Source organism: Paramormyrops kingsleyae, chromosome 13 (assembly GCF_048594095.1).
Source record: "Paramormyrops kingsleyae isolate MSU_618 chromosome 13, PKINGS_0.4, whole genome shotgun sequence".
In the NCBI taxonomy this organism is placed as follows: Eukaryota; Metazoa; Chordata; class Actinopteri; order Osteoglossiformes; family Mormyridae; genus Paramormyrops; species Paramormyrops kingsleyae.
In genome coordinates, this window is record NC_132809.1 from 24,817,271 (window position 1) to 24,842,403 (window position 25,133).

At 44.8% G+C, this 25,133-nt stretch overlaps 1 protein-coding gene across 10 annotated transcripts; it reads left to right on the plus strand.

The window, feature by feature from the left end:
• Positions 1-191: 191 nt before the first annotated feature.
• Positions 192-24,415, plus strand: tdrd12 (tudor domain containing 12). Of its 10 annotated transcripts, none has more exons than XM_072698435.1 (34): positions 192-481; positions 2,519-2,565; positions 2,671-2,832; positions 3,700-3,836; positions 3,997-4,116; positions 4,809-4,864; positions 4,955-5,040; positions 5,211-5,382; positions 5,495-5,625; positions 10,796-10,872; positions 10,991-11,062; positions 11,168-11,216; positions 11,945-12,033; positions 12,725-12,808; positions 12,886-12,943; positions 13,017-13,124; positions 13,324-13,509; positions 13,744-13,897; positions 14,187-14,314; positions 14,394-14,573; positions 15,091-15,219; positions 18,101-18,218; positions 18,305-18,444; positions 19,019-19,236; positions 19,352-19,433; positions 19,518-19,699; positions 20,086-20,293; positions 20,419-20,511; positions 20,723-20,883; positions 20,964-21,386; positions 21,467-21,580; positions 22,785-22,938; positions 23,276-23,336; positions 24,016-24,415. In XM_072698435.1, exons 2-34 carry the CDS (start codon positions 2,524-2,526, stop codon positions 24,102-24,104), a joined length of 4,263 nt encoding a protein of 1,420 aa, XP_072554536.1. In that variant the 5' UTR covers positions 192-481; positions 2,519-2,523; the 3' UTR covers positions 24,105-24,415. The 10 variants fall into 10 exon arrangements, with proteins under 10 accessions (XP_072554536.1, XP_072554533.1, XP_072554537.1 ...); XM_072698432.1 differs by lacking the exon at positions 192-481 and adding an exon at positions 598-965; XM_072698436.1 differs by lacking the exon at positions 192-481 and adding an exon at positions 1,185-1,295.
• Positions 24,416-25,133: the final 718 nt, after the last annotated feature.

The window sequence follows — 25,133 nt, forward strand, 5'->3', positions numbered from 1 at the left end:
CCGATTTTCTAAGTGGCCAAAGCCCCAACTCTCGTCATATATCGAATGACGGAAGCTGAAAAATATTTTTTAGGTTTGGAACTAGAAATTCACAAAGCAAGAGCGAGAGGATATACAACAGATTTTTGTTCGCAGCTAAGTTAAGGATTCTTTTAGGCTATTCGGTTTTTATATATTTCGGAGCATATCGAATGACGGGCGCATTTCTGCACTAACGGACGCTGAAGATGGATGTCCGGAAATGCGCCCGTCATTCGATATAGTTTTTTCTTTAATCTTTATTTAATTCGCACAGAAAGATCCAGCTGAGTTGAAGTTGAGCGCGCCTGTTCCCCGCAGGTGGACTATACTAATCACAGCTTTTGCAAGGAAATCGGAGAGCCTAAAACGCAAAGCCTGTTATACTCTACGTGCCCCTAAGTTCTTTATAATTTACTCGTAACGCTGCCTTTGTTACAGACAGCACCCGCGATATCTCCAGGTAAGCTGCCCCTAACCCGCCCAGACCGCGTTTTACGGGCCGGCCCGCGCATCACTAATGTACTAATGGCACTTCGTCAGTCGTGCATTCTGTGTTATACGTACATAGAAGCTGTATGCACCAGAAATTCCCCAAAGATCGATAAAGTTTATCTAACCATAAGAAACTGTTTAATTTCGGGGGGTCCCTTCTTCCGGGTACTCTGGTTCCCCCCAGTCCAAAAAAATGATGAGGCTGATTGGATTTAGCAAATCACCCATAGGTGTACTTGTGTGAGTGTGCACTGCGATGGGTTGGCCCCCCATCCTGGGTTGTTCCCTGCCTTGCGCCCGTAGCTTCCGGGATCGGCTCCGGACCCCGTTACCCTAAGATAAGCGGTTTTTGAAAATGGATGGATGGATGGACGGATGGTTTAAGTCGGAGGGAGGTTCTGTGGGCCGCCAGTCAGCGGAAGACAGGCTTATGGGCGTTAGCGGACACCTTGGTATGTTGCACCTATTAAAACATTTTAGTGACTCTTTTTCCAAATGTATTTCTTACTGTTTATTTTTATATGTATTAATTCTGTACGGAAAGGTTGAATCAGATGCGCTGCAGCGTTATATATTTGCAATCTCGTTGGCTCTACTGCGGCTGCTTTGGTCGGAGCCTCCAGTGGAAGAAACCGTTAAAAATTACAGTTTTAAATGACCAGTTCATTGCAAAACTGAAAAAGATGTGTTTTAGATGGGCTTTTGTGCCACTAGGTTGTTCTGCTGAGAGTTGTCTATTTTTGGAGATGTCGGCCTTAAAAAGGTTCTATCGAATATATTGGGTAGGAGTGAATAGCATTCTTTATGTGGTGATTAAAGCGTCAGAAAATACATTTGAAAAATTCAGCAGTAATGTCTCTTACCTGAAATCATAAACCAGTCACTCAAGATAGTGCACAGACTTTGTAGTGAGCTGTTTAATGTAGGGACTATTTTAGGGTGACCAGATAATCAATGTCAGGGAGGACACTCTGAGCTAGGACAGGATTTGTAAATTACCATTTCAATTAAACGGACCTGGATTTCACTTGAGCACTCAGCTCTTGCTGTGTGCTGATTGGTCAGTCTCCTATAATCATGCATGTGTCACTAATGCTAATGTGAAACAGCTGGATGAGTCTTTCAGTCAAGGAAACAAACCAGTCAAAGCACAAGAAGAGCTAAACTATTTAGCCGAGCACAGGAGCCTTTCAATTAGAAAGTAGTTTGTAAAACCCGAAGTAGCTCAAAGTGTCCTCCCTGACATGGATTGTCTGGTCACCCTAGACTATTTTCTGCTACCGAACGCCACACGTGACACATCAATCGTATCACTGCGCAGAAGAATCGAGCAGCCCGGCGATTTCATTGTAGTGCTGGAAAATCCGGGTCAGTTTACAGACCCGATTTTATCGAACTGTCTGTTTAAACGAATCGAACTTTAGATCGGCACATTTACTAACCGGTTCTTTTAAATCTGAAAACCGGTTAGACCGATTCAGTGAAAAGAACCGGTAAAAGAACGATTCGTTCACGAATCGGACATCACAGTTATACGACGGGTGTATGGAATTCGGTAAATGAACATTTTCAGTTTTTAACTGCCGGTGCGTACGAATGTGTAATGATAGGTAAGTCGGGGGACCTTATCATGTTAGTTACATGGCCTGGTGTGCATTTATCTTTGTGTGCAGGGGTGTAGACTCTGGGCAGGAATGCCTGCACCCCAGTATTTTATTTGGATTCAGTCAATCCAATAAAAACTTAAAAAAATAAATCAGTCTAATCCCCCCCAATATCAAACTCTCCTACAACATTGTATGTGTATATCTGTTTGTGTATCAGTCTGTATGTACATCAGTGAGCCAAAACATTATACCTACCCCTATGTGAAGTAAGTAATGTTGACTATCTAGTAAAAATTGTGCGTGTTGAGGTCTCAGATGTGTGTGTGTGTGTGAGAGAGAGAGAGAGAGGGTATAAATCCCTTGAGATGCATCCACTAACTTTGAGCTTTGGGCTTCAGGCAACATGGAAGCAGGCGGCCCACTGCTGGAAATCGACATTTTAAAGGTATGTGTGAAACGCTACTGTCTGAGGGTAACACACTTGATCTTCGCTTAGCTACATCCAATCACAGGCTCCCAGTCTCCTCTCATCTGCCTTTCGTTCATGTAGATCGAGGACCCCAGCTGCTTCTGGGGCAGGATTGTCAAAGGTGCTGGTGTGTGTGTAGAAGACCAGGAATATCAGAAGCTGCAGGTCAAAATGAACCTCTTCTACCATGAGGTCAACCTGGATGTTCAAAAACTAAAACCTCAATTGCTGGAGGAAGGCAAGGTACTGTACTAACAGGAGTCTTGGCCGGTGCCTGAACTCTGCTACCTTCAGGTGTTTTTTTAGGATAATATATTACAGCACTGTTCTGCTTGGACACTGCTCTGCAGTTAGATACCAGCTCTGTGGGCCTGTACAGGCCTGGTCATTCATTCGAGTTGTTCCTCCCTCACTTACTTCTTTACCAGGTAGTTCTTGCACATTATGTTCTTGGGTTATCATGTTGCTGAGAAATGGATTCCTTAATCATTTGTAAGCCTTCAGTGTGTGCTGTCATAGCCATGCTATTTGATATCGCCTTGAATTTTGGAAAAATCTCCAGCTCCAGCGCAAACCCATACCAAGACTCTGCCCCTTACACGCTCACCCACTCTGTGCCTTTTAGATATTTTACATTCTGACATTAGTACATAAGATCGCTTCTGCTCTTCTTAATAGGTATGCAAATACTTTTTTGAAGCACAGATAATGTGCAACTGTTTATTTTGGAGTTGAAGGCTGCTTGCAGTTTGCTGACTGATTTGCTTTACTGGGAGTCTTAACATTTAAAATTTTGTGATCATTCTGATGTGTCCCACACTGCCCTACCCTCGACTGTCCTGCCCCACCCCGTCCTGCTCTTTCCTGCCCTGTCCTGCCCCACCCCGTCCTGCCTTCTCCTGTCGTGCCCTGCCCCCTACTCACCCACCCCACCCTGTCCTGTCCTGCCCTCTCCTGTCCCGTCCTACCCTTTCCTGCTCGGTTCTGCTCTGCCCTACCCCGTCCTGCCCCGTTCTGCTCTGCCCTACCCCGTCCTGCCCCGTTCTGCTCTGCCCTACCCCGTCCTGCCCCATCCTACTCTGTCCTGTCCTGCCCTATCCTGTCCCCCAGGTGTGCGTTGTCTATTCACCTGCCATGAGGAGCTGGTGTAGGGCTGTTATGGAATCCCTCTTCCTGAGCACTGCTGGCTCCCAGGTCTTGTGTTTTCTGCTGGACCACGCCGAGCACGTTATTGTCGACTCAGACAGGCATGTAACTGGAAGCCTTTTACTTAGCAAATAAGCATTAAATCCTCACGCAGGGTGTGGTGAGATGCAGATTTACAGAATTACATACATTCATTTTCTCGTGATATTATTTTGGTACACGTTTAGACAACACCTTTGAGTTTCTCCTTCTTTTCCACAGCATTCGAGCTCCTCTGGAAAAGTTTCTCCTGCTGCCGTTCTGGGTGAGACGCTTCCAGCTGGCTGGTATCTACCCCCTGACTCTGGAGGTGTCTGCCTGCCTGCAGAAAGCCACACTAAAGTAGGTGATGGAGTCTGTTGTTCTCCACCGTGTTTAAATGTGTGGAATTGGATGCTTCTCGTGCATTCCATTTGCCCTCGGAACTCGGACTCCGAGTTTCGAGGCCAGAAGTGATGACATGCGCGCTCCCCGTTTCTCGGAGATCCGAGAAATATCTCGGATAACGCAGAGGATCCTGAGTTCAGAATCGAAGATTGCTGCGCCCTTTATCAACAGAAGGGAAAGTTGTACTTTTATCCTGTTTAAGCACTACTTCTCATTTGTGGCTCATTAAATCGGTCGCACACACTATACCGTCCAACTTATCTGTGGACGTGTAGCTACGGACTTTAATACGTGAAGCACCGCGCGTAATGTGTTATCAAGTGATATTGCTAACAATGGCTACCAATTAACCGGTCTAGAATTGGATTTCATGATTAGTCGGATTATTTGTCGGATTTAAGGTAGTTCGGGCTAATTGTAAGTGAATGAAGATAAAGGCCATTTAAACTGAGGTACCTTAAATCCGACAAAAAATCTTGCTTTTTCCATATGAGTCCATGGTGTTTCTACTTCTGTGGCAAATGGAACATATCTGACTCGGTTTTCCTGAGTTTTTAACGGATGTGAGGTAATATCGGAATCCAAAAATCGGATCCCAAGGCAAATGGAATGCAGCATTCTTCATTGCTGTCCCTTTGCCCCCTCAGACGTGCAGCGTGCTGGGACCGCTCTGCCACACGCTACCTGCATGAGCTCATTCAAGGTACACCTGGTTCAGCTTTTATTTAACCAGAATCTCAGGCCTTTTAATATTGCCTCTAAACTGAACCTCTTTAAATGCTGTTTCCGGCAGCTTCTACCCTGAAGGAGGCTGTTGTCTGTGGTCAGAATGCGGAGTCCACTGCTGTCCAGCTTTATCTCACTATCAGGGACATAAAGGTGCTAAAATCTCGATGCATCACTGGCTTTGCAGCATCATGGCCGTGGAAGTGCCTACTCTTCACATTGTGCTAATTCCTGTAGTGTATGAGAGGTTAAAAATTTTGGGTAATTTCAGGTATTTTTCACTTTAAAGCTGTAGGGCCATCAGTTCTTATCTCTCCTTGCAGATCTGCGTAAATGACGAACTTGTGACAAAGAGGTTTGCATGTTTCTCAAGTGCGAGGCCTGAGCAGAGCTTGCAGGACTATGGTGCCGATGCTCTCCTGCTAGCCTCCAACACCCTCGCTTCTGGGAAGTCTCCTTTGCGTGTGCAAAATGACGACATGGATGTCCAGTCCGGTAAAGACTCATGGGCTCTCTACAGCGTTGCCTTTGATGTTTTTGTATCGGGTCTTGAAAAATCCTTTTGCTTGACTGTGCTGTGTAATAAATGTTTGTATTTTCAATCTAGGGACAAGCCGGAATGCGGAGATCACATGTGAGGAAAAAGATGGGGTTGATTTTTGGTCAGGGGGTAATGGACAGAAGGTTCCAGAAAACCACCTTCTCCACCTCTCCCCTGAGGGGGTACAGGTTACTGCGGTAGGGCTTACAGAATAGAATATCTTTACTGTCTTTGTGTATGTACAACCAAACTCTGTGTGCGTTCTCCACCAATACTACATAATTGTTGTAACGATACCAAAATTACAACCTCAATACTGATACCACTTTAAGTATCATGATACTGCAACAAAAGCAATGCAGAAAAAGTTAAATATTGTTCATCCTAAATTATACATTTATGTCACTGATTTTCAGGAGACGTTTATTTCAAATGCTTTTAAATTGATTTTTTTTTTATTTTAATAAATGAAACCTCACTCCAACACACACCCTAATATTACCAAGCATCATACTGTATCATGATCGCTCTGATTCATTCAGTTACAAGGAGAATGATAGTATGTTCTATAAAATTCATAAAGGGTGTATCTGCCCCTGATTGTAATGCACTTCCGCCTTATCATTATTAAAATGCGTGTGAGGGGGTAGAGTACTGCGTGTAAGGAGAGTATTGGGGGGGGGGGGGGATAGGAGGATCATTATGGATGCAATTCATTATATGGATTTTGACATGGCACTGTGCTGACATGGGAGGGAGGGGTTTAATGGGCAAAACTGTAAAACATATTTCTTCTGCGATTAAACTCATCACCATTACTTTCTATTGCGAAAAGATAGTGAAATAAGCACCCATAAAGGTTACAACAAGTTTATTTTGCTTTCTTCCATTCATCTGCTCAATGAACATATGCATCTTGCTTGATTTTTTTTTTAACTGCTTAAAACAGCGTTGCAAAGTAACCTGTAGGTACAGATGCTAGTTTGAAGATATTATTGTAGCCTGTTTGCTATATTATAAGATCTTGCTATAAGATCCCTTACATAAATCACTGACTTGAAGCTAGTGAGATCATATTTACCTAGATGACATTTTAGTAGCCTCATTTCTTTTTATGCACAGCACTTAAAGCAGATATATCAAATTTCCTAGTTTGCTGGAACTATATGCTATATAGCATAATGCGGGCAATTCTGACATCGGGTATAATTGATTTTGCCAGTGGTTTGGACATATCGAGTCTATGATTCTAATTCATTGGTTAGCATTAGTGTTGTCTGTAATGTCACACCTCAGATTATGCTATTTCAGGTCCAGAAAATAAAACTTCAGACCAAGATTTTGTTTCAACTAACCAGTTGAGTATAAAGAGTCAAAAGAATATTCATCTGGTTGGTTGAAACAAAATCTTGGTCTGGATTTATGCTTTCTGGACCCGTAATGTCCACTTCTGAGTGTAATTAGTATTGGAATTAAAACATGGTTATAGATTTCAAAAACGCAGCACTCCAGTAATTTTTCAGTACCAGTTTCCCATGCAGCACTACTACATGAATAGAAAAAAAATAAGTATATGTAGAAGAAGAATGAACTAAAGTGCAGCAGCGCAATCATTTATTTGAATTAATACAGATATAGATGTACAGTATATGACTATTAAAAAAATAATCAGCAGTCATTTGGTTTAAAACAAGAAAGCAATGTATTCCCCATCACCCCCCCACTCTAAGCCCAACTGCTCCCATACCCCATAACCTACAATCTCTTCCCCCCCATATACTCTCCCCACCTCTCCAAAAAATCTTTATTATAAGGCCTCCTTTCTATGACTTCTCTTAATCAGGTTCATCACTTCATGTGTGGCAATTAAGTGACAATATTTCAGTTATAGTGCGATTTGTCTCAATATGAACCTGGTTCCAGATCATCAGCTATAAATTTTTCCTGAGAAATTTAAAAAAGATCCATCAAAATACTTTGAGCTACTGTGTTCATAAGATCAAGTATCTTCTATAGCTTTCCTTTACTTCCTGCAGTGTTACTGCTTCAATTTTGGTGTGATTTGTCTGAAATGAGGTATAAATCTTCATCCATATAATGTTTATGTGGTAGTAAGATCCATCAACTGCCCTTTGAGTTATCACATTCACAATGTCAATCATCTTCAATAGTTGCTTCCCCTTTAATGCCACTAAGCAGCGTTGCTTCAATTTTCAGTCTTTCTCAGAATTTGATTAGTTTCCATATCTTCCGTACAGTCTTTCTGCAGAGTTCGAAAAAGATTGGTCAAATACTTTTTGAGTTATCGCACTGGCATGATCAAGTGTCAGAGACTGCTATTCTCTTTGGGGTACAGAGGTGTCCAATTGACATCACGTAATCACTGGTCCCCCCATGTCTCTGTCCTTGGTCCTTTCCTCTTCTCTTTGCATTACCTTTCTATGTCACCTGGCTGACATTGCACCCTAGATGAGGGGCCATCATCTCATGCTATATCTTTCCAAGACTGAGCTTCTTGTCTTCCTTGCTAGCCCTGCCATTCATTATGACATCACTATTCAGCTTGGATAATCCATGTTGTCTCCAAGTTCTGCCGGGAACCTAGAAGTAATGATAGATGACCAGCTGTCTGTATCCAAGAACATAATATTGCTCTCTGATCTTGTAGGACTACCCTGTATAACTTCAGGAAGATTAGACCTTTTCTGTCTGAGCTCAGCTGCTAGTCCAGGCATTTATGTCAAGAATAGACTTCCAACTCTATATTAGCAGATCATAAACATTTGGGAAAGATTGGGTTATTCTGAAGAGCTCAATGAATGAAAGTGTGATACTGTCATATGATGCCACCTTCACAATTAGTCAGTTTCCTTCCCTGCTAGATATTCCATGATGAACTGTAAGTGATGTTATTGCAGAGTGGAACTATTTAGGAACAACAGAAATTGAGCCACAAAGTGGCAGACCACATAAAGTAACAGAGCAGCATTGCCGAGTACCGAGTTGCATAGTGCGTAAAAGTCACCAGCACTCTGACTCAATAACTGTAAAGCTATGGGCTTCCATGGCTGAGTAGCTGCATGCAACTTTCTCGTCACCAAGCGTCAGATGGAGTGGAGCAGTGGAAACGTGTTCTCTGTCTGGCAGTTTAATGGATGAATCTGGGATTGGCAAATGCCTGGAGAATGTTACCTGCCTGACTCCATTGTGCCAACTGTAAAGTTTGGTGGAGGAGGGATGATGATATGAGGTTGTTTTTTTAGGGCTTGGGCTGGGCCCCTTAGTTCCAGTGAAGTGAAATCTTAATGCTTCAGCATACCAAGACATTTTGGACAATTCCATGCTTCCAACTTTGTGGAACCATTTGTGTAAGTCCTGTTTCTGTTCTGTCATGACTGTGCCCCAGTGCGCAAAGCAAGGTCCATAGATGCATGGTTGGGTGAGTTTGGTGTGGAAGAATTTGACTGTCCCGCACAGAGCCCTGACCTCAACCCCATCAAGCACCTTTGGGAAGAAATAGAATGGAGATTGTGAGCTAGGCCTTCACATCCAACATCAGTGCCTGACCTCACAAATGCTCTTGTGGATGAATGGGCAAAAATTCCAATAGACACGTTCCAGAATCTTGTGGAAAGCCTTCCCAGAAGAGTGGAAGCTATTATAACTGCAAAGGGGGACCAACTCCATACTGATGCCTATGGATTTAGATTGGGATGTCATAAGGTTCCTGGAGGTGCAATGGCCAGGTGTCCCAGTACTTTTGTCTCTGTAGGGTATGTCCCAACTTGAGCGCTTCAGTTGGCAAACCAACACCACTTGGAGATGACTCCACTTTGCAAGAAGTGTCACTCCAGACATTTCCCATGTGTGGTTCCTCAAAGGAATGAACTGCCAAACCATGTTCAGTCATCAGATTTTGTTTCTCCCTTCGAGATGCACCTCAAGGCCCAACTGTCTAGTGATTTCCTCTAAAGCCTGATGCTTCTTTACGTTCCCAGAATGTTCTAATGCTGCCTGAATATTTTTATTAGGTTCTTGCTTCGTTAGAAGTTGTGTAGCTCCTGCTTTATTACTGCTTACCCTTGTACCTGGGCATTCATTGGAAGCTCAGCATAGCTGCACTTATGCATAATTGACTTTCGCAGCATGCATGTTTGTAATGTGCTATTTCCCTCTGATCTGTTACTTTGGATAAAAGCATCTGCTAAATTTGTGAATTGCACTACATGGCCCTGCTTCAGTTTTGGTGCAATTTTTGTTTCAAAATTTGACCAGTTCCAGATCTTCAGTCATACAATGTGTCTGCAAAGTTTGAAAAAGATTAGTCAAATATTTTTTAAGTTATTGTGCTAATTAGAAAGTATTTGCAGCAGACCGGTCCCTAAACCATATAAAGCCGTGGAAAAAAATGAGACCACAGCACAATTTTTTGTTTCACTTATTTTTGAATTTATGGGTGTGCGTCTGTGAATAATGTATTTTTTTAATTAATTTTTTTTTGCAGACTGCAGCCTGGTTCTTCCCTGTTTCTCATTAATGAAGGGCTGCTTCCTTGCTTTATGGGACTTCAGTCTTGCTTCTAGGAGCCTGATACAAACTCTCCTAGCAATGTACTTCACATCTGCACTATATGTTTCCTATTCCTTTTGAAGGTCATTTGATGTCATCCTCCGATTCATGAGAAATTTAGCGGTCATCTCTGGCATTAGAAAGTCGCTTCTGCCCTCTACCTGGCTGGTTTCTGGTCATTCCCAGTGTCTCCTGCTTCGCCTTATTCTTGTGTACTGCTGACTTAGAAATTGTGAACCTGGAAGAAACCTGCTGCTCAGTGCAGCCTTCTGCCAGCAGAATCATGATTAAACCGAGATTTAAAAATGTAGATTCGTTTAAAAATATAGAGTGGTCTCTTAATTTTTTCTGTGGGTTCATATCGAATGTTTTTGGTGGTGTGGTCGAGTAACCTTAGCTGGGTTTGTTGCTTCTTGCCTGGTTAAAATGGTTGAAGGCTTTTGGATAGAAACTGTTCCTCAGTCTGGATATGTGGGAGTAACTGGTCCTATAGTGCCATCGAGAGCTAGGTGGTGACAGGGGTGATGATCCTGGCCATCTTAAAGCACCTCAGGACTGCTGCCTGTGAAAGAGACATGTTAAAGAAGCTGGTGCTGTGTGGCTCAGCATGTTAGGAGGCTGTGCTTGTGATCAAAAGGTCACTGTTTAGAATCACAGGGCTGGCAAAGTGATGGTATTGTTGGGCCCTCATCATGGTCTTTAACCATTAATTGCTCCAGGTCCTGGCTGACAATGTTCTCTTAACTGTACGTCGCTTTGACATAAGCATATGGCAGTGTACAGCTCTCTGCTTTATAGGAACGTGTAGTGCATGACGGGCAGACCGGGGCTGAAGCAGAGAGCAGCGGCAAGCAGGAGAAGCAGGCCAATGGGAGGTAAACTAGGCGCCCAAACATCACGTCACATTCACCGTTAGTTATTCTGCTTTTAATAACTTTAATGAGCAGAAGTTCTTCATTGAAGAATTAATCTGTGGCTCTTTTTTGTCTCCAGCTGTCCTGAATTAGCTCCAGAGACAGGAACCTCCCATGCTGAGGAACTGTCTCAAAAATTAAACTTGTTAAGGTCAGAAGCTTAATTATATTTGTTTTTATATTAACTTAATTAATTTTTAAAATCTCACTCAAGGTTGTAGTATGTCATGCAATATTTCTCATTTGTTCTTAACAGGGTTTTGTGGTTTTTAAATCCCATCTCAAAAACTGGATTTGATCCCAAGGTGAGTTTTTTTTTTTTTTTGACCAAATAACATGAAATGTTGTTCGTACTGAAGTTTCTCTCTCATTCTTGCAGTCCAGTTGGAACATTCTTTTTGTAGTTATCTTTCATATTTTTAGATTAAGCTCCAGAGTTAATATATGTTCTCTTTGGTATCACACACACCCTTTGTAGTGTTCGTGTTTCCCTCTGTGGTGTCCTGTAGTGTGCTTGTGTTTCCCTCTATGGTGTGACACACACCCTTTGTAGTGTTTGTGTTTCCCTCTATGGTGTGACACACACCCTTTGTAGTGTTCTTGTGTTTCCCTCTATGGTGTGACACACACCCTTTGTAGTGTTTGTGTTTCCCTCTATGGTGTGACACACACCCTTTGTAGTGTTTGTGTTTCCCTCTATGGTGTGACACACACCCTTTGTAGTGTTTGTGTTTCCCTCTATGGTGTGACACACACCCTTTGTAGTGTTCATGTGTTTCCCTCTATGGTGTGACACACACCCTTTGTAGTGTTTGTGTTTCCCTCTATGGTGTGACACACACCCTTTGTAGTGTTTGTGTTTCCCTCTATGGTGTGACACACACCCTTTGTAGTGTTTGTGTTTCCCTCTATGGTGTGACACACACCCTTTGTAGTGTTCGTGTTTCCCTCTATGGTGTGACACACACCCTTTGTAGTGTTCGTGTTTCCCTCTATGCTGTCCTGTAGTGCTTGTATGAGCCGTTCTTTTCAGGAGGACCCTGAGGAGGTGGTGTCGATGGAGGGGGCTGGTTCAGTAATGCTGCCTGATGGATCGTCCAGCATAGTGGCTGCCTGTGTGGGGTATGATCGTGCAAATTGCCCCCATTCAAAACATGAATTTGCGAGGACCCCTTTTGGTCTACAAAGAGTTACTATGCTAGATGGGATGGGGCGTTTCAGAGTGACTTTTTGAGTGGGGCCCCAGAAACGACAACACTCGTCCCTGAACGAGATTTTGTGTTTTTGTCATATTGGTAGCGTGTTGTGTTTAATTTGCAGACACTTGTCCTTTTTGCCTGGATTTTTTAAGTTTTTCTTTCTCGTTGGAGAGTAGATATGTGAATGGAAGGTCCTCATTTAGATAGGTGCCGCGAATATCGGCAGAGGTTCTTTGCAGCCTTTGTCGATTTTCGTAAAGCGTTCCACTCAGCTGATGGATTTGCCCTGTGGGACATTCTGAGACGTTGCATATCTGATATACTCCGTATATCTGCCTGGGGGATGGCTGGCTGGGATCCTGAGGAGTTTTGCTGTGTGGTGGGTGCGGCAACGCGCTGCATCAGTGCATGCTCCCCGACCTGACCTTGCCAAAATAGTCGCAGAAACTCACAGATGGCACAAGCCAAAACAGGTTGTCATAGTTGGGATTAGAATAGAAATTAATGGATAGTCCCCACAAAGGCATAGATAACTAATCTGTGTGTGTGTGTGTGTGTGTGTGTGTGTGTGTGTGTGTGTGTGTGTGTGTGTGTGTGTGTGTGTGTGAGAACAGCAGAGCTGACCGCCATCTCGCTGGAGATCAAGCCCAGGAGGTGACAGCTCACGGCAGGATCGGAGACGAGCTGATCTGCGCACGGTGTGTTGGTGTCTCCTGCTCTGAACGCACATTTTACTACAAGCTGTATCTGTTTTATTAGTTTGCTTGTTTTGCAGGCTGTTGCAGTTTCTGAACCCAGACCCTCTGAATCCAGACAGGGATTCTTCTGAAATGGTTTGTTAGATATCAGCCAATAAACTAGCTGGGTCTGCTGTTACTTTGTCGTCTTATGCTGTCCCTCCATTAGCCTTTCTGGCAGGACCCCTACAGAAGCAGGATCCTGATGCACTCCCCCATGACCTTTGAGCCCTGTGGCAGCCTGGCCGCCGCCCCCGTCTCTGACGGCGTGCGAAAGGTGCTTGTTTCTGTGAAACCACTAATTGTGGTGTTAGTCTGGATGACAGGATGTACTGGTAACCCTTCCTATAGCAGAGCTTTCTGCTTTAGCTATTTAGGCGTCCGCCCTCCTCTATGATCTGAATGTACTCTGTAATGTGTGTGTGTGTGTGTGTGTGTGTGTGTGTGTGTGTGTGTGTGTGTGCCTGTGGCTTCAGGCTCTCCTGCAGACGGGCTATGGTGGCCCCACCCTGGCCGATTGTCACTGCTGGCCCCCAGTGTCTCGAGGCTGTGACACTCTGCTCGTCGCCCAAACGGGCAGCGACCCCATGTGCTACATCCCTCCGTTCCTGACCCACCTGCAGCTCTGCGCTGTCCGCAGTGCCCTCAACTCCTGCTCCGGGGTAAACAGCTGGCTGCGTTTGCGTTAAGCAGAGCCTGGTCCCTTGTGTAGAACTGCCTCTGAGCACTGCCTCTGAGTACTGACAGAATCATCCATAATGGTATCACTGGATGGAAAAGCCTTTTGACAGTATATGTCAAGTTAGAGCTCTGTGTGCACTGCTGCCATGGCGGCACTCGCACAGTGTCTCTGGCCGGACACTCAAACACTGCTGTACCCTTTGCCCCCTTCCCAGCCCATTGCCGCCGTGCTGTGCCCCGGATGGCAGAAGGCCCAGCGTGTCTCCGGGGTGCTGGAGGAGCTGCCAGCCGGTGCCTCTCTGCACCCGACGCTCGTGCTGCTTGGCCGGGGGAAGGCCGAGGCCGAGGCTGCACACATCCCCAGCAACTGTGAGGTTTCCTGCTCACCACCGCTGCATCAGTTCTAACCGAAATGGGCGGTCAGAGCCAGGCTGACTCTCGAGCATGTCTTTTATTAGACCTTAGTGAATGCTTAGCGCAGTGTTTCCCTCCCGGTTCTCGCGGACCCCCAGACAGTCCACGTTTTTGCTCCCACCTGGACCTGGGAGGGAGCAAAAACTTGGACCATTTGGGGGGGTCCCCGAGGACTGGGTTGGTAAACACTGGCTTAGCAGGTTCAGTCCGGTTAAACAGCAGTGGCGCCCCCTGTGCCCGTTAGGCCGCTTGCTGGTCACCACCCCCTCCAGCCTGCTGCAGCTGCTTCAGTCGTGCTGTTTCCTCTTCCTGCGGCTCTGTCACCTGGTGCTGGATGATGTGGATCTGCTGTACGCCCGGGTCCCTCAGGAGGTGAGGCTCGTCCTTCTGCATCGAAGCTCACGGCCAGGCATGAGGAGCAGAATACTGATGGCAGCCACCTGCCTGTCAGACGTGCGCCGTCCTGCAGTACTTCCGGAAAGAGGAGCGAGCCCTCTCCCTGAGGCAGCTCATCGCTGTGGGAACTCGCTGGAGCCACCACATGGAGGCGCTGGTGAAGGAGAGCATGAGGGACCCCTGTGTCATCATAACGGTCCCCGAAGAAGCAGCTTTATATGGTAACGTGCGTCAGGTCAGTGGGTACGTGGGTTCAGTGTCTTACAGGGACCAGTACGTTCGCGTCCCCTGGAAAGCATGACGTCAGTGTAGCATCAGCGCATCCGCATCCCCCAGGAAGCATGACATCAGTTTGGCATCACTCGGCATACCTGTGTGTTGTGACAACGGTGGCCAAAAATTAAGTCCTATATTGTAATTCTGAGCTGTGCAATCACACGCGGCATGAATAAATTGTTAAAAAGTGTATTTTTAAATGGTAATCTTAAGGCAGAGGTATATCAGGTCATCAGCAGTACGATTACTGGGTCTATGCACCCAATTAACAAGGACATTATAACGTAGTATAGTAACATAACTTTAATCAATGAAATGCTGAAAGTACCTGTAATAGGTCATTTTATGGTGTCTTCAGAAAGTGTAGAGGTAGACTGTAGAGTTTTTCTAAAGCAGGCTAAGCCTTTCTCTAGTTCTGGTGAATGTTACAGCTTGGTCTGATGGTAAAGGTGTGGGTTTCGTTTGTCCCTCCACAGATGGTCCTGCTCTGTTTAGAAACCACCAAAATGTCAGTGTTGCTCAATGCTCTGGACTTTGTCCCTGATGTGGCACAGAAGACTCTTATCTTCACCAGCACTGCAGAAGAAACCGAAGAGGTCTTCAAGGTAAGAATGCAAATACAGTCAGGACCATAAATATTTGGACAAAGTTTTTACATTTTTAAGCTTTGTACATTACCACAATACATTTTAAAAAAAACAAGTCAGGTGCAGTTGAAGTGCAGACTTTCAGCTTTAATTCAGTGGGTAGAACAAAAACATTGCATAAAAATATGGGGAACTAAAGTAATTTTTCTACACAATCCCCTCCTTTCAGGGGCTTATAAGTAATTGGACAAATTAATATAACTGCAAATAAAATGTTCAATTCTAATACTTAGTTGAAACCCCTTTGCAGGCAATGACTGCCTGAAGACATGGGCATGACCAGACGCTGGGTTTCCTCCTTTTTAATGCTCTGCCAGGCCTTTACTGCAGCAGCTTTCAGTTGCTGTTTGTTTGAGGGTCTTTCTGTCTGTAGTTTAGTCTTTAGCAAGTGAGATGCATGTTCAATGGGGTTGAGATCAGGTGACTTACTTGGCCATTCGAGAATATTCCACTTCTTTGCTTTTAATAAAGTCCTGGGTTGCTTTTGCTGTGTGTTTTGGGTCATTGTCCTTCCGTATTATGAAATGCCGCCCAATCAATTTGGCTGGATGTGAGCAGACATGATGTCTCTGAACACCTCAGCATTCATTCGGCTGCTTCCATCCAGTGTCACATCATCAAGAAGCACTAAAGACCCAGTGCCACTGGCAGCCATGCACGCCCAAGCCATCACACTGCCTCCACCATGTTCTACAGATGATGAGTGTTCTTTGGATCATAAGCTGTTCCAGCCCTTCTCCATACTTTTTTCTTTCCATCATTCTGATTCAGGTTGATCTTGGTTTATCTGTCCAAAGAATGCTGTTCCAGAACTGTGCTGGCTTTTTTAGATGTTTTTTTGCAAAGTTCAGTCTAGCCTTTCTATTCTTAAGGCTTATGAGTGGCTTGCATCTTGCAGTGAACCCTCTATATTTGCTTTCATGCAGTCTTCTCTTTCTGGTAGACTTGGATATTGATACACCTGCCTCCTGGAGAGTGTTATTCCCTTGGTTGGCTGTTACGATGGGGTTTCTATTCACCATGGAAATGATTCTGCAATCATCCACCACTGTTGTCATCCGAGGACGTCCAGGCCTTTTTGCGTTGTGGAGTTCACCAATGTTTTCTTTCTCAGGATGTACCAAACTGTGGATTTTGCCACTCCTAATGTTGTTTCACCTGCATTCTGAGTTCCTTTGACCACATGTTGTATGTTCACATCTCAATAGTCCAAATGCAAACAAGACACCTCAAATCAACTCCAGGCCTTTTATCTTCTTAATTGATAATGAAAAAATGAAGGAATTGCCCACACCTGTCCATGAAATAGCTTTTAAGTGAATTATCCAATTCCTTTTGGCCCCTTTAAAAAGAGGGTGACATGTTAATGAACCTGAAACTCCTAAACCCTTCATCCAATTTGAATGTGGATACCCTAAAATGAAATCTGAGAGTCTGCACTTTATGTCCATGCCCATTGTATAACTTCAATTGGAATGTACTTCAGTAAACAGGTTAAGTAGTAAAACTTGTGTCAGTGTCCAAATATATATGGACCTAACTGTGTAGTACCTGTAAATGTTTGGTGGTAAAATAGCTTGAATGGTAGGATTAGTAACTCATTTCTGGGCAATGTCATATTTTCAGTATTTATCTCAGCACACCTTGGCTACCCCCTCTGCTAAATATTGACCCTAACTTCAAAGTAAACCTACTAAACACAAACTTCCCATTGATATGTGCTGTCTGCTTCTCTGCTGACCAACTGACCTGCTGGGAGTTTTCTCTCTCGCTTGATACCGAGTCGGAATCTTTCAGCCATGCAGATGGTTTTTTTCCCCTTGTTTCTCCTGCCCTTTTAGGGTGGGGGATGCTACCAAGAGCCATCCCAACTAACAGGGAACGTTCCCAGAACTTTAGGCAATGTTATGTAAAGCTCTTCTCCAAGTTGGCCAAAAACATGAAATGTTATTTCCACATTTTAACAAAGGTTCTGTCAATGGTAGCAGAATAACATGAGTTCCTGAACATCCTTAGATACTTTTCAACATTAATTCTATCTATCTCATCTATCTATCATCTATCTCATCTATCTATCATCTATCTCATCTATCTATCATCTATCTATAGTAATAAAAACATAATAATAACAATATTATGATTATTTTTAATGTATAATAATTATTCTTGGTAGTAGTAATAGAGGAATAACGTTCTGGGAACATCCATACCTTACTCTACCATACCTTAATCATAACGTTCGGTGACCTAGAACAAAAAATTGTTATGGGGATTACACCAGTGCCCATTCAGTTACATAACAGTGGTGCTGCTTGACCACTTTAGTTAAAGTGATGGGCTCCCTTTTAATGAAAGGAATAATCATTATTGATGGGTTTTCCGTAAAATCTGTGTTTGCTGCATAATGAGGTCTGCTTTGGGGGAAATCAGTGTGCTACAGTAATCGCCTGCATGTGGGTCTTTTGGTCTTGGGACTGACTTTTTACTCCATCCAACAATGAAAAAAATATTATCATTCAATTGTCTAGCTTGTACAGGTTCTTGTAAGGTCATAATGATTAAAGATCTTGCCTTGGTGATGAGTTCTTGTAAATTACATCTTGTTCTTTTCAGGGCTCTTTTGTTTACTTTTGCCATGTTACAACATTCTTTTAATGTTGTGCCTTAATCCAATGTGTTACTGAAGTGTAAATCAGTAATCAAATTGCAAACATCTCATGTTAATGTTCGATGGTACTGTCTGCCCCACATGCTGTATGTGCAAAGGACTGTTAATGACTTTAGTAAGATCATCAGCCTTCTGGAACAACACAGTGATGTTTGCTTCGATTCCCTACAGGCTGTCAGAACCACGGCATTTTTCTGCCTGAAGGTTCACGAGAAGCTAACCCACCAGTTTAGCTTCGTGGTGGAGCAGTGGAAGAGTGATATCGGGCCAGGAACTCACGTCATCTTGGGTACGTGGAGGATGAAGCGCTCGTTTTGTCAGAGCAGGCCAACCCTTTTGCTGTCACTTAGGTAATGTCTGCTCCTCACCTGACAGTTACCACCGATGACTGTGTGAGGGCGCTACACATCGACGATGCTACCTGTGTTGTGCACTACGGCTTCCCACGCTCACCCAAAGTGTTCGGAAGCCGCCTGTACTGCATGTCAAGGCACTTCCGGAACCTCTCTGACAAGGTACTGGAGGGTAAACCCGGACCTGAGCGACCCCGTCTTCCTCAGCCACCGCCTATCGCCACCGCTGGGTCTCGTGTGAATATGTTGAGCTTTCTCAAGATGTACGCCACTAGCACTGTGCAGTCCCAGACATTGCTGTAGTACTTTGTGTCCTTAATTCTTGACACAGCTTTCGTGATGCCGTGTGGATGGGGCACCTTAGTGAAATGAAGTAGTGCTTTATTTGCCATTTGCACAAGTACAAGTACATTGGAATGTTCCTTTTCACATATCCAATCCTGTTCTCCTATGAGAGACACATACATACAGAGATAAGAGCAAAGTTTGGTGTCTTAGCACAAGGCCAGTTGCCCATCCAGTGCCTCTAAAACATTTACTACTGGGCCCACTGGAGATGTCACTGGTTCGAATCCTTTGCTCATAACAGTAGCCACAACAGGCATGGAGGCCTAACCCACTGAGCCTAATAGTGGAATGAAGTGCTTTGTCCTTTTTTAGTGGTGTGTATCTAACAGTCGTCCTGTAGGTGGCAGTGTTCCTCTGCAGTCCTAACTGCTGACACCTGCTTTGATAGGTGTGCTCAAGTCTGCCGTCCCGTGAGGCCCGGTCCATGCTGCTGCTGTCGGAGGGTCACGCCCGGCACGTCGTCGGACTCCTGCGCTACCTGGAGCGGACTGGCACGGATCTGCCCCATGAGCTGCTGCGTTTCACCCGTGGGCTCCTGCAGGCCAAGGAGTTGCAGAAGTCTGCCAGGCCTCTCTGTAGCTACCTGAAGAATTTTGGCTTCTGCAGGTTCCCTTTAGTGTGTTACTGCGGCCATGTTTCCACTCCTGTTATCTATTGACTCCAGGAAATATTTGACCTCTGCTTTGTTTTCTTGATTGAAATGAATTTCGATTCATTACAGAGACGACAGGGTTTGCCCTGACCGACACCAGATCGACCCCCAGCAAGACGCCCCACGGCAACCAGTCTCCCACAACATCCAAGTGAGCAGCCTCACTTCAGTGGCCGTGCTGTCATGTGACCCGACCTGCTACTGGTGTAACGTAACCCCTGTTTCTTGTTGGTAGTTTGTGCCCCTGTATATTAAGAACGCGTCCTGTTATTACGGACGCATAGTCAGCGGGGAGGGAGGCCTCTACGAGGGCCTGGCCACGGACATGGCCGCTCACTATTCCCAGGAGAAGATTCATGCTGCGGGGCTGATGCAGGGAGGCCTTTATACGGTGCAAGAAGATGATGTGTATCACCGGTAAGTTTGAAAATTTACATGTATTGATTTCTTTTTATCCAAAGTGACGTACAATTGTCAGCCAGTAAGAGGAGGTTAGGGTCTTGCTCCTCAGGAAATCACTCTGCCAACCTTGGGATTTGAACCAGTGACCTTCTGATCACAGGCGTTGCTGAGCCCTATGACACCCCATTGGTGGACGTGTGTAGTCAGATTTCAGTCTTGGAAAAATATTTCTAATATTTTAGAAATAGTTAGTCTTCTCTTACTTTGTTCAAAAAAGCCTCCCTGGATAAAAATATCCGGTAGAAGTACATCGTAATTCAGAGTCATTTCTGATGTTCTACCGCCAACTGGCTAAGCTTGATCAGGCCATGGGACGGATCTCTGCCCTTCCCTTCTGCCAGGGTCCAGCTCCTGACGACCCCGGACACAGAGAAGCGTCTCTTCTACAGCGTTAACGTCTGCTTCCTGGACGAGGGCCGAGAGCAGGAAGTGAAGGGCCACCAGCTGCTGGAGCTGCCCAGCCGCTTCCAAGCGCTGCCCCCGCAGGCCGTGGAGGTCATCGTGTGCCGGGTCCAGCCCATCGATGGCGAGATGGACTGGAACCCGAAGGTGTCCATGTTTCTTCATTCATTCATTTTGTGGAAAAACGGTGGGGTGATAAAGAACAGCATTCCTCTGTGTTTCATTACATTTATAGATTTCTTACCCTGTAATGATTTCTCTACACTGAACAGGTAACCAGATACATCAATCAGAAAATTAAAGGTCTGCAGCATCAGGCCAAAGTCGTCCTCAGTCTGGGAAAAACCATCTGGGTGGATCCGATGGTAGGATGCTGCCTCACTGCTGGCTTTGAGCTTGGAGCTGCTATACTTGCAGCTGTCATGTTTAAATAATAATGATGATGATGATAAATGGCGTCTTTCTGTTGCTTAACCCTCATGCACACTTCAGATGACACTGCAGTGGTACGTTTGCACGTAGATGGTTCTGCTCTGATCACAGCCGGCACGAACGTGTCTGTCTCTGCCCCGGAAGGTGCGGCTGACCCGGCCACCGGGCCTGAAGACCTTCATCAGCGAGTACAACGTCCTCTCAGTGATCCTGAGCACGGGGATGGCTGTTACCAACCCTCAGCACGTCGAGCTGCTGAAGGTGCTGTCCCAGGAGGCATTCGTGGAGGTCCCGCCTGGCGAGATGTGAGGGCCCGCCCCTGCCGGCACGCCATTGGTCAGTGTCGGGTCAGGTCTTACAGCCTTTGGCTCTCCCTGCCATTCAGTAGCCCCACTGCCATTGAGGAACCGGGGACCGGACTGACGCTCCCCGCCAACGCCACAGGAAGTACTGCAAACCCAGCAGGAGAAGGTCCCCCAACCTGGGTGGAGGTCCCTGCTGCAGCTGTGAAGGAACCGATGGCCCTGGAACCAGCAGCAGATACACTGAGCTGTCCTGCCCTTTTAGAAGAACCACAAAGTCCATCATCCACCCCCACCCTGGAGGACTCTCTTTTTAGCAGGGACCTGGAAAGCCAGGCAGGAACACACAGACCCATGGAGGCGGTTCCTACTGGCTCTCCTGTGAATGAAGTTCAGTTCCCTGTCAGACCAGTGGAGAACGGACTGTCACGTGACCTTAAGGTGCCCGTGGCAGAACACACAGACCCGGGGCAGAAGGGCACTGCCACTGCTGATGCTCCACAGTGGTAGGTCCTGTTTTACTGATTTTGTACTTGGACCTCTGGAGATGCAGGTTCCCTGCTGCATAACTGAATGTCTGCTGCAGGTTCCACCCGCAGATACAGTGGTTTCAGAGAATGAAGTCCATCGTCATAAACATCAAACTCCCCAACCCTACTGAACAGACATGTGAATTCTTCTCTGACAGAGTCATGTACAGGTATGCATGATATTATCCTGCCTGTCTTTGAAGGGGCTTTGAGGATGGGTTGGGCGATGTGGCCAAAACGTCATATCGCAATTAGAGCTTTTACAATTACTCGAATAAACCCGATTACTCAATTTTAAGAAAGCACCGATAAAAATCTTCCTCCTTGATTACTCAGCAGCATGGCGGAGGGAAGAGGGCACATAGCAGGCAAGGCTCCAAACAGCGAAAGAATCAGTTGTGTGGAGACACTGCACATTAAAAGTGAATGAAAATGCAGTCATCTGTCAGTATTACAAAGCAGAACTTAAATATCACCACGGAACGACTACAATGCAACTGCATCTTATAAGACAGTCAAGTAGTAATGGACTCAACCCAGTAATGTGGGGTTAGCTGTAGATTTGTACTCTTTAGCCTCTCAGAGTAGCGTAGCCTCTCGCTTTGCTTTGAATAGTCTTACCAATTTTACCTTATACAATTAAACAAAGGCCAGCCCCATCGCTTAGCCGCATCATCTTACGTAACATGGTACATAATATCCATATAATGTTTTTGTGAACATATTTTGTGTATTGGTGTAGGCTGAACTATAGTACAAGTTGTTCACATTGCAATATATGAAATTTTCGTGAAATATATTGCATTATTTACAAAACATGGAGTTGAAAATTTACCCGAAGTTTACTGTAGCCAAATAGAACTTGTGCCAACAGAGACTGTCAACACATGACTTACTCAAAATGACCTTTATGGAATCCAGAATATTTCCATACTTCAGAAGACAAATGTCTTATTGTTCATTTTTATCCACTTCAATCAAAAATTAAATTTTACACAAATGTACCGCATGGTCTATAATTCAGTCCAATAGCAAGGATGAGAGTCAGAGTTCATAAATGTACAGCATCAGTAAACTTTACACTATTTTTTTTTTATGTACCATATTGTTTAATGAATCATGTTTCCTACGAGAATGAAAATTACTGATGGTCTTTGCGATGTGACGATTGCATGTATGTGACATGATGTCATGATGTCAATATTAACATCGCGCATGCCTGTCAGGGCCACAGTGGCACAGTGGGTAGTGCTTTCTGCATGTGGAGTTAGCATGTCCACCCAGTGTTAACCTGGCTTTTCACTGCATCCTTCAGTTTCCCCCCACAGTTCAGCTACACAATCACTGCGTGACTTCACTCTGGTTTGTTTGCAGTGCCACCGTTAATGGTCAACAGTACCGGGCCGACCTGGTGCTGCAGGGCACCATTGAACCAGACGAGTGCACATGCGAGGTGAAGAGCGGTGGACCCGTCCTGCAACTGATTAAAGCACGCAGTGGCTTGTGGGAAAGGCTGCTCCGGGAAAAGGTGATACACACTGGGTTATACATTGGGTTATATACTGTCCTGTATAGAGTCGCCCCTCCAGATTTGTGAATTTGAAATTTGCGCTTTCAGTTACTGGTGAATTGGCTGTGAACAATGAAATATTTTTAGAGCTTGCCGAAACATCGTAGAATGTGAAGGAGTGACTGAAGTGCTTTATATACTTTTATAGACTGCATTATATACTGGGTCATACACCGTGTTATATACTAGGTTATACACCGACTTATCCAAATGCTGTATATATGTTACGTGCTACGTTATCCAGATAGCATCTTAATTTTCATTAAACTCATGAGTAAATCTGCTTTTTGTATAGAATGTGTTTGTCAGTCTGGACTTTGACCATATTGAGGACGAACCTGAAAAACCTGAGAATGGTAAGATCTGGGATCGTCGCTGAGGCTGAATACCACGATTCCAGCCCTCCAGCTCACACCGTCCTCACACTCCTGCCCTCTAGGAGGAGCTAATGGTGCATCAGCATCCGTACCACCTGCTTAAGGGACAGCTTCTTTTCCCCAAACCATAAGGTCACTAAATGACCAATAATCTGCACTGGTCTCCCCACTCTGTTATATTGCACACTGTTGATATTCCACTTATGTGCTTTATCAGTACTTATTCTTTTTGCAATCCATATCCCCATTGCACAAACTTACTTTTGCACTTACTCATTCTTATATTGCTCTTCTGTCTTGTACTGTCTAGTTCTCTACTGCGCTGCCGTCTGTCCTGTGTCACTCTGTCCTGTGTCACTCTGTCCTGTGTCACTCTGTCCTGTGTCACTCTGCCCTCTGTCACTCTGCCCTCTGTCCTGTGTCACTCTGCCCTCTGTCCTGTGTCACTCTGTCCTGTGTCACTCTGCCCTCTGTCCTGTGTCACTCTGTCCTGTGTCACACTGCCGCCTGTCACGTACTGCACTGCCATCTGCATATTGTTCCCCATGCAGTTATCCCCTTACCTGAAACTGGCATAAGAATTACACTGTATTCATCTGAACACGTGATAATAGAACTTTTTGAGTTATTTTACTCACCTGCTTCATCATGTCTCAAGGTCGCTGGGTCGTGGAGCTCGTCGAGGACGTTGGCTGCTACTGGTCCCCTCACATCGGCGATGGCAGCAGCAGCAGCGACACTGACTGACTGTCCAGCACGACACCAACTGTATGACTACAGAGTTCCAACTGCTTTTGTTTTGCAGATTTACAGTCATAGCCCAGAACAGGGAATGAGTTTATCATTTATGCTTGGAGAGAGTGGAAAAGTCATGTTTTTGTTTAGAGTGTGGGGGGGGGATCTCTGACATCCCCACTTAATATCTTGAAATTCTTTTGTTCGTTTGATGATCAATATGTTCATAGGGTTAGTATGTTGCATTTTCAGTTCTGTTGGTCTGTTAATAAAAAGCCACTTGGCATGATGAGTGATTGCATGTCATTGACGGTTTTCAAGTACTCGTTTTTGCCTGTTTGTACACAACTGTGAGTTTCCTACAAGCCGTCACCATATTTGCAAGATAACCTTTATAGGAGAAATTGAGTATCTATCCAACCATCCATGCCACTTATCCAGCACGGGGTCACGCTGAGCCTAGAGTGTATCCCAGGATGCACAGGACAGACATTCATATGCTAAGAACCTTTGCATTTAGAGATACCATTTCACCTACCCGCAATGCACTGGATGTACATACGCAGCCCAGGAAGTGTGAGGCTGCAACCCACTGAATTGGTGTGTCCCTCTAGTATCTGTCCAACTTTTTTATGTTCTATTGTTCATAATGAATGACTAGAGTTATGTCATTAACACTAGAGGGCAGTACCTATAATAATTCATTCAGGACTACTGTTAACCAGTATCGAAACTAGGAATATTCAAATAATTGTTGTAGATCAGTTTAATGGGGTGAAATCTGAGAAAAGAGCCTCCATCCAGTCTTGCTTTAGATGCATGAATTTGTTTTGCTGTCTCAGAGATTGCTCTGTTTTACATTTAACAGCAGGTTTAATGGAGCACATATTGCACTAGATTTGTGTTCATTGTAATGTCTTGCCATCTGAATTGTAATGCAAACACTCACACAGTGCATTCTTCACCAAAAGAAAGCCACGTGGATGCAGGAATCCCGAAAGCTTTTATCCTTGGCTTGATTGCTTTCTCAAACACATGATA

Bases quoted from the DNA above. Each gene is read 5' to 3' on its own strand.
- tdrd12 (XM_072698427.1), top strand. From the start codon at position 1,758: ATGGATTGTCTGGTCACCCTAGACTATTTTCTGCTACCGAACGCCACA. The intron at 2,833-3,699 runs GTACTGTACTAA...CCTGTCCCCCAG, and splicing joins AATTGCTGGAGGAAGGCAAG to GTGTGCGTTGTCTATTCACC. The intron at 15,220-18,100 runs GTAAGAATGCAA...GATTCCCTACAG, and splicing joins AAACCGAAGAGGTCTTCAAG to GCTGTCAGAACCACGGCATT.